The 9,559-nt window shown below is 42.5% G+C and overlaps 1 protein-coding gene across 1 annotated transcript; it reads right to left on the bottom strand.

Moving 5' to 3' along the window:
- Positions 1–7,947: 7,947 nt before the first annotated feature.
- Positions 7,948–8,637, bottom strand: LOC129731173 (larval cuticle protein 9-like). Its single transcript, XM_055690981.1, has 3 exons — positions 8,406–8,637; positions 8,176–8,348; positions 7,948–8,116 (listed from the first exon to the last, which is right to left on the bottom strand). The coding sequence occupies exons 1-3, from the start codon at positions 8,543–8,545 to the stop codon at positions 8,052–8,054; spliced, it is 378 nt and encodes a 125-aa protein (XP_055546956.1). The 5' UTR covers positions 8,546–8,637; the 3' UTR covers positions 7,948–8,051.
- Positions 8,638–9,559: the final 922 nt, after the last annotated feature.

Genomic DNA, 9,559 nt, shown 5'->3' with positions numbered 1-9,559 from the left:
AAAAAGGTCGTTAGTCTGTTCGACTATACGGTACCAAGTTGGGGCACAGATTTACTACCAACCAACCCTACTCTATCAACGAGTACGGGTACCTCGTAATCTGTGTACAGCAATCAGGGCTTGCCACAAAAGATAATCAATATGATGACCGCAGCAGCTTTTTCAGTCCCAATGCCCTACAGGCATACAAAAAAAGTCCAGGTTTATCTTATCAGGTTTATTACCGGCCTTATTTTATTTAAATATAGTTCCATTCAACATTGGAATATTATTCTAGAAAACATTCAAACTATTTTCTATTCCTACAGACACATCTTATCGGATAGTTCGACGGTTCTCCATAGAACCTATACAAAAATCGTGAATGGCACTGAAATCGTAGTCCAGGAAGGCTCTTATTCATTCGTAGGAAAGGATTATTTATATCACAAGATTTATTATATTTCAGACGAAAACGGATACCAAACCAAAAGCATAAGTAATAAGCTTGAAAATTTGGAGATGGCTTTTCTTGACTTCTTTATTTTTTTTTTCGACAGTATCAAACATGCCGGATTTCATCGAAGATTCGATCTTGCCCCTTAAAGTGTTGAAATCTTTAGTTGGAAAAGGGTAATGAATGTGTTTGTGCTACGTAGAGTATAGACTGACGATGAAATGTTCCTTGAATAACGACAATTGTTTCAAAAATTGAACACAAAAGATCACTACCTACAGGATGTTTCCCCAAAAAATACGGGTACACTGGATAGCTTCTGCAATACGGACAACCTAGAAGATTAAAACTGAACCAGCCTTATCCTTATTCTATCACTGGGTGAGCTTACGAATTAACGATGATCACAATTCTCGTGAAGAAGTGTCCAATTAACCAAAATGACCACTACTGAACCTAGAAGATAACACGGAGTTCAATTCCTTGTTTAGCAAACCAACACGTTAATATTCGCTTATAGGCGCAAATAACAGCAGCAGCGTTCAATCAATGCTTAAGTTTTAAGGTTTTGACCAAAGAATATTTTTAACATGGAATATTTGATGCATTAATGAATCAGCCTTCTAATCAGAAGGTAAACTCTCTTTCTCTTCCTCACACACACATAGACACACATACACAAACCTACACACACTTACACATACACATACTTACATACACATACCTACATACAGGGGGAGGACATAAGTCCTGGACCTGCAAGGGGCCCGACAGGAGCCAACTATGCAGGCGTTGCGGTGGTGCAGGCCATAAAGCGAAGGACTGTGGGGAGCCTCTCAAGTGTATGGTGTGCTCCGGAAAACGGGACGCCAAAAACTTTATGGGAGGCCCCAGGTGCCCAGCCAGCAAGCCGGCTACGAAACCACGGGCGTAAGGGTGAGGCATCTAAACCTGAACCACTGCTACGCAGCTCAGCAGCTGCTATACTAAGCGGCCACTGAGTCGCTGTCGGACATCGCCATTGTATCGGACCCCTACCGCATCCCTCCCGGAAACGGTTACTGGGTTGCGGATAGGTCCAGCATGGCGGCCATATGGACGACGGGCAGGTTCCCGGTTCAGGAGGTTGTTTCAACCTCAGAAGAAGGGTACGCGGTTGCCAAGGTGAACGGAGTGTTCTACTGCAGTTGCAATGCTCCGCCGCGTTGGTCTACCGAAAGGTTCGCACAGATGGTCGACCGGTGAGCCATAGAGCTAACGGGCCTAACACCGTTGGTGGTGGCAGGCGACTTCAACGCTTGGGCTGTCGAGTGGGGGAGTCGCTCCACGAACCAGAGAGGCCAGATTTTGTTGGAAGCTTTGGCAAAGCTCAACCTAGATCTGGCCAACATTGGGTCCAAAAGTACATACAGCAGAAATGGCGCGGAATCGATCATCGACGTGACGTTCTCCAGCCCAAGACTGATCACGAACTGGAGGGTAGACGATGGCTACACCAATTGCGACCATCAGACGGTCTGCTTTAGTGTAGACAACAACGAGAGGCGGCAAGCGACGAGTAGGGCCAACACTCCGTTCGCCCGCGGGTGGAAGACATCGCATTTCGATGCCGAAGTATTCGAAGAGGCAATGAGACGAGAGCGCGAGGGGGGCAGTCGGCTTCGCCCGACGCCGACCAACTAGTTGCTATGCTATCTCGGGCGTGCGACGCCACCATGCCTAGGACTCGCCAACCTAGGAATGGGAAGCCACCGGTCTATTGGTGGACTGACGAGATAGCAGACCTACGCACTGCGAAGACGGAGGATGCAGCGTGCGCGAACAGATGAACAGAAGATAGAGCGCTGCGCAGCATTCAGTTCTGCCAGAATGACGCTGAAGAGTGCGATTAAGGCCAGCAAGAAGGCCTGTTTCGATAGGCTATGCGCGAGTGCCAATACGAACCCGTGGGGGACGCCTACAGGATCGTAATGGCCAAGACCAAAGGCGCGCTGCCGCCTGCAGAGCGATCACCACCGATGCTGGAGCGAATCATCGAGGGACTCTTTCCGCGCCACGAGCCAAGTCCTTGGCCTCCGGCGGTCGAGTCTCACGTCCAATCCGTGGGCGACGACAGCCGTGTTCAGGAGAAGGCAAGGGTTACGAATGAGGAACTGATCGTGATCGCCAACTCTCTAAAGGTGAGAAAGGCACCGGGACCGGATGGATGGTATCCCTAACCTGGCAATCAGGCTGGCGATAAAAACGGCCCCCGGGCTGTTCCGAGTAGTCATGCAGAGGTGCCTGGATGACTGTCTCTTTCCGGATAGGTGGAAGCGGCAGAAATTGGTCCTACTGCCGAAGGCTGGGAAACCACCAGGTGACCCATCGGCATATAGGCCTATCTGCCTGCTAGACACGGCGGGCAAGGTGCATGAGAGGATAATCCTCAACAGACTGGTGAGGTACACAGAGGGTGTAAACGGTCTGGCAAGCAACCAGTTCGGCTTCCGGAAGGGCAGGTCCACGCTGGATGCAATCGCCTTCGTCACCAAGACGGCGGAGATAGCACTCCAGCGCAAGAGAAGGGAAATACGCTATTGCGCAATCGTCACACTTGACGTGAAGAATGCATTCAATAGCGCCAGTTGGGACTCCATAGCGCTCGCGCTTATGAGCATCCAAGTACCGGTGTGGCTGTACAAGATTCTGGAAAATTACTTCCAGAATCGAGTACTGGTTTACAACACAGAGGAGGGTCAGAAGTGCGTTTCAATCACCGCAGGGGTTCCGCAAGGTTCCATCCTGGGTCCGGTGTTGTTGAACGTCATGTATGACGGGGTGTTGAAACTAAAGTTTCCTGTAGGGGTTGTGATCGTCGGCATTGCAGACGACATAACGCTAGAGGTTTACGGCGAGTCGATCGAAGAGGTCGAGTTGACGGCTGCGCATTGCATAAGGAAGGTCGAGGACTGGATGCGCTCCAGGAAACTGGAGCTCGCGCACCATAATCGGAGGTCACGGTTGTTAACAACCGTAAATCGGAGCAACAGGCGGTGGTCAGAGTCGAAGACTGCACCATCAACTTAAAGCGATCGTTGAAGCTCTTGGGGGTTATGGTCGACGACAAGCTCACTTTCGGGAGCCACGTCGACTATGCCTGTAAGAGGGCATCATCGGCTATTGCAGCATTATCTCGTATTATGTCCAATAGCTCAGCGGTCTATGGCAGCAAGCGAAGACTTCTAAATGGAACTTTATTTCTAAAACAAATGAAGGATTTTTAAAGAACATTGTAATAGAGTTTTATAGCAAGAATGAAAAAGAATTATACACCTACTCCTAGAGTTCAAATTGAAAAAAAGGAAGATTGTAGCTTTTCAACCATTCCTGTTGTGAATAATAGTGCTCTTAACCAATTCGGACAACCAAACGGTTCCTGTTTCAAAAAATTAAACCAATAGCGCAAAATGGCTTCCTTTGCCCACAGAAACGCCTATGCAAAGTTTCACCCACCTAAAAAATGAGCGATGAAATTGGTTGTCCTTTTTTGTGGAATCGCACAGTTGTGTCTCGCCTACTACATATAAGATGGCAGCTCCACCGCGAGACTAGGCGAAAAGTGAAGGTAGAATTCGCAGTCATCTGGGAAGTGCGGTGCCTCAAATTGTGTGACTCGTCAGATGAGAGAGTTTTCGAGAGGCTAGAGCGGCCGGAAAGAGACTCCATCAACGCAAGAAACGTGGGAACTGCGAACGATTCTTGAGGCCAGCGGAGGCCAGTTACCCCATGGACCTGCCGATCCCTGTCATGTGCAACGACAAGAAAGGGCACCTGGTAACCCATGAGACACTGGCCATATGATGGAAACAACATTTCGAGAAGTTGGTAAACGGTGACGTGAATAGAGCTGTCGACAAAAACAGGAGAGAAATTGAGGAGGATGGACAAGCTGTGGATCCGCCAAGCTTGGACGAGGCTAGCGAAGCTTGTAAAGAGATGAAAAAACACAAAGCAGTTGGAAACGAGGAAGTGGGCATTGTGTTGCGTGCATTGTACCAGCGGACTGGATGGACGGACTTATTTGTCCAGTCTAAAAAAGGGACCTCCGACTCAATTATCGAAGCACAACCAAATGCTTACAAGATTCTTTCCCGCATCGCAAGGCGCCGCATAAACTGAGGCCGTTGCAGGAAATCTTTGTCAGAGAGTACCAGTATGATTGCGGGAAGGGTGAGAAACAATTCATTTTGAGCTAATGTATTTCGTAATAGCTTTAGCTTCGGATTCCGCGTACATGGCTAGCTCTTCTGGTAAGAACAATAGTACAGGAGGCTAAACTAGGTTGTTTTGCCGCTTCTCCGTGACCCGCTTCTGTCCTCGATGCCATCTTAATGACGAATTTGTTGATGGTTGAACAGTTGACGGAAATCTAAGACACATCGAGCGCAACGCAGCCCAACCTTTTTTTTTACTTTTTTACATAATTCCGTGTGCGTGACCACGCCTATTTGTTACGTTAGCCCTGTCCGTTAATGCACGGGATTAGTTCATCACATTATCATTCATTCGTAAACGAAGGCGCACAGCCAGTCCTTAAGCTGCTAACGCCAGTCATAAGATATTTAAATTTATGTTGTATATCTTATTAAAGACGCGTTTCTAAGTGAAAAAAAGTTTGTTATTGATTATTAACAAAATGTTTAGTTTTGAAGTGAAATTGAAAATTGAAGTGAAATAATTAAAAAAAATTAAAACTTTCGGAACAGGTTATTTTCGTGATTTTTAATGCAAGCTTCGGTTTACTATTCACAATATCAAGCTTTGTTATTAATATGTCTTCGAGAAAGCATATTCTGTTATAATATTTTGCCACTTTACCAACTATATCAACCATATCCAAATCAAAATGAGATATTGTGATATAGAGTTATATTGGAACTGGTTCTGATAATATGATGCTATTTTCTTCTGCTCGGGAGTACCCGTTAATTATGCGAGTTGGTACAGGAGTACCTATCGATCTAGCGGCTGCACTGTACCTTGCTGCACTGCCGCTATTTACATAACAGTCCAATGTAAAAGTCCTATGTTTTCTTGTTTTTGCGAAAATGGGTCCATTTTGGCATGCTCTACAAGAATAGCCATTCAAATCGAGGTTGTGCGAATCAAACCTTACTTTTTCAATGGCTATTCTTGAAAAACATGCCAAAATGGACCCATTCTCGCAAAGTTTACATAGGACTCGAAAATTTTACTTAGGGCTGTTATGCGAATTGCGGCAGTGCAGAAGTTTTGGAATTAGCGGTGGAACGCTGCTAGAGTTGAAGGAACGAAAATCATCCTGCAAGTGACAATTCGCAATGACGAGAAACTGAAGGAGCTTCTAAACGGCGTCACTAATTACCCAGGGAAATGTTCTTCCGAATATCCAAGCTGTTCTGCCTTCGCAGGAACCAGGAAAAATGCATTATTCAATTGATTTCGAGCTCTGTAGAAAATTTAGGCAACCGTCCTTTCAAGGATGATCACTAGCTTTCAGTTAAAGCAGTTAACGAGTTTTTCACATCTCAGTAATTTACAGTACACGTGAGTGTGCTATCAATAGCAAAAATTAACGCAATTCTTCCATTAGGTACACTTAAAAAAGTCAGTTAAAAACATTGTAAATGTCAACCTACAAGGAACAATAATCTCAACACCGTGTCTGAATGCAAAAAGAATAAAACTTTATTTTTATAGATTGCCAACCAAAAAGCGAATTAATAATATAAAAGCGTTTATTCGTCATGTTTGCTCGCAAATTGGGCTGTTGAGAAATTTGCATCAGTTGCGTTGCTCGAAAATTGCGAGTTACACAAATTAAAATCCGTGTGGGCTATTCAATGAAGAGTTACTTGATTTGAATGACTCTTTACAGAAACACTCTCAAAATAGCATTTGGTGATACCAACCCAATGAACAATTGTGTCATATAACAGCTTATTTTGCTATAGTTAGGCTGAAATCCGTTAAATAGCAGGTTTACAAGCTATAAATCAACAAACATGTCGGAAAGTGTGCGTATTCTCGTCAATTATGCGGTAGTGTCTTGGATACAACTTCCTACTATTATTTTTTCAAATTGAGCATTGGGGCCATTTTTTTCGCTTCTATCGACCAGTGTTATCATAATAATTACTATTTCAGAGTAATTATACAGTTCAACGAACTCAAAATATTTAGTTTCAAGCATTCTTGCTAATCTCAAGCAGTTTGGCGCCTTTCAAATTTCTAGGCAGTTGATATTTAAAAAGTTAAATGGAAAAATATGAAACAGCATGTTATTGATATTTTAGGTTCTGCATTGCTAGAATTGCTGGTGTACAAGAGTTTCGTGTCGTTTGCCCAGAATATCAATTTTCTACCGCCCAGTGCCGCCTTTAGACGGTCTTCAGTTAAACCTCTAAAAAGCTTCAATAAATACTTAAAAATGTTTATAAAGTTTCATAGTGATTTTCTCAAAGTCCGTCTGAAAACTAATTTGGCTAAAATGGATGGTTCAATGAAATATGATTCAATTTATTTGTTGTCAATCATAAGTAGACCATATTAACTACATTTCATTCTTAATTCACCAACCTTGAAAAAATATAAAATTTTGAGTGTAGTTTTTACTTTGTTATACCGCTTGGTTCACAAAACCGATCAACCACTCTTTATGCACCTCTATGAGACGATAACAACTGAAATCAATCGATGTAGGTTCAAAACTAATCGATAGCGATCGTTTTCGTTTTATAAAGAAACTTAAAGAGTGGTTGGTCGGGTATTGGTTATAACATGACATCATTCTATTCGAAAATTCCTTTTGCCATAGTTTGTGCGTCTATTACTGATTTAGGAGTAGGAGCATAAAAGTTCAAATTCGCTAAAATTTCTGTGCTGTTCACTCTTTGCTCAATTAGATCGTTAATAAAAGCTTTCATAGCGAACTCTCGTTGCTTTTTAAGACCATCAAAATTTATTAACAACATGCGACTTATAAGAAGTTAAAGGTAAAGTGGTCCAACCGTAAGGTTTTCGACAATAAAAATTGCTTTTGTATCATGATATCGCGACCAGACTACGTTGCAATATTCCAGTAGAGGTCTGACGTGTCCAAAGTACAATATTCCGTTTGTGTATGGATTTTTAAAATCGAATCTTTCAGTAAAAAAAAATTCTCACAATGTTTTACAATACAGCCAACTAGCATCATTTCTCAGTCCCGATGACATCATTTTCACTAACAAAACAAGCCAAAAATGGAAGGGTGAATTAAACTCTCGAAAACAGATATTTGAGGATCTGGGTCTTCCCCACGCCTTTCGCGTCATGCTTGAGCCAAATAAACGTTCAAGTATTGAGATCTGCATTCACTTGGCAAACCTTGAAATTGCGATTTTAACCGAGTTATTCCACTCTTCGATCAGACATTTGCGTACAAGAGACACACATAGAGAATACCAGTTTGGTTTTCGTTCGGCATCATCGATAAGAACTACGACAAATTATTATGACAAATTATTTACATGAAAGAATATGATATGCATTACTGAAGGTATGATTAGTCTTACTTTTGTATATTGATGTAAAAAATTGCAACAATTAACCGTTACCCCACAAGAGATAGAAGAAGTTTGTGGTCCAATCCAAGAAGCGGTGGCACATTTTCTCCGACTAAAACGAAATTGATAACAATTTATAAAGCTAAGAACTATGTGTTTTTGAGCTATTACCGGTAACCACAGGATGATAACCGTTCTCATCAGCGCTATAGTCGACGGTATATTTCGTACCATCGGGAGCAATATAGCTGTAAGAGCCGGTGATCACCAACACCCTAGCGCCATCTTCCAATTCCTTTATGAAACCACTCTGAGATACTGTGCGACCATCACTCAACACGTAACTTAAATTAAAACGTTTCAAAAAATTGAAAAAGACCTTCGAGTAAAGTACTACTCACCTCCAATTAAATTTTTCTGGCTCTTGATCTGCGAATTGATCAATGACTTCGATCTGGTCATTAGAAGCTGGCAATGGAACACCCAGTACGATATATGAGTTTAATCTCAAAACCACAACCGCGACTAATATCAGCCTCATTGCATGAAGTGCTTGTAGACTAGAGGAATCTTCCGAACGAAGATGTTCTTCAGTTGAAAACCAAACCACTTATGAACCATCGAAACCATCGTAAACAGAACATGATGAGCATTTTTTTTAATCTCAATAACGCACAGGCGAATCTTAACAAAGCCGGTTTTTTTACGACGATATTAGCGTCAAATGGAATTATCATTTTGTTGCAGTTATAATCCACAGACTGGATCAACTGAGTTTGTTGTTATTTGCTGCCACTGAATCCTTACTGTTTACGTATTTAAAAAAAGAGTTATAACTTTTTGATTCAATGGGTTTTCAATGAATCATTTGCCTCTTACTAGCATGATCTATTCGAACCAGACTTTTTGCCGTCTACGGAAGGACGCCTTCAATTGACGCCACCAGACTTTAGGTTTTATGTTTGTGGTTTGAGCCAAACATGGCAATCGCAAGTATTCAGTTCGGACACCAGTATGTCGTATTTTCGCTAGCAGTCTTTGTTCAACAACGTTACGAAACGGTCGCAAACGACAATTGGCACCTGCGAGTGTGGGACGTGAGACGACTAATCAATCTAGCTGACGGAAGGCTTTGGTTTATACCGGTAGTAACTTTCGCAGGGTCAGTTCAAAAGTGATATAAAAATGAGGAATTTGCTGTTTTGTTGCTGCTTTCTCCTCGCGGTTACTATTTGGCAAGTGCTTTCGAGCCCAACAGGTCAGGATGATGAAAACGTTGAAATTGTATCTGTTCTCAGCGAGCAGAAAGGAAATGGAACTATTTACGCGTAAGTTGCACATACCAAATTTTAATCACTGTGATAGACAATTATTTTGCTAGTATGAAAATTTTCTAGGTAGAATAATTTCGTTTTCCAGTTCAGTATCATGAAGTTTATTCCTAGTTTATCAATTTTATCGGAGTATAGTTCTGTTCAATATTGCAACATTATTCCAGAAAACAATCAAACAATTTTCTATTTTCGCAGACACATCTTATCGGATAGCTCGACGG

This window comes from Wyeomyia smithii, chromosome 3 (genome assembly GCF_029784165.1).
Source record: "Wyeomyia smithii strain HCP4-BCI-WySm-NY-G18 chromosome 3, ASM2978416v1, whole genome shotgun sequence".
Lineage (NCBI taxonomy): Eukaryota > Metazoa > Arthropoda > Insecta > Diptera > Culicidae > Wyeomyia > Wyeomyia smithii.
This window is presented reverse-complemented; position numbering and strand designations above follow the sequence as displayed.

Bases quoted from the DNA above. Each gene is read 5' to 3' on its own strand.
- LOC129731173 (XM_055690981.1), bottom strand. From the start codon at position 8,545: ATGAGGCTGATATTAGTCGCGGTTGTGGTTTTGAGATTAAACTCATAT. The intron at 8,349-8,405 runs GTGAGTAGTACT...TTTTAATTTAAG, and splicing joins CCAGAAAAATTTAATTGGAG to TTACGTGTTGAGTGATGGTC. The intron at 8,117-8,175 runs GTAATAGCTCAA...ATTTCGTTTTAG, and splicing joins TTATCATCCTGTGGTTACCG to TCGGAGAAAATGTGCCACCG.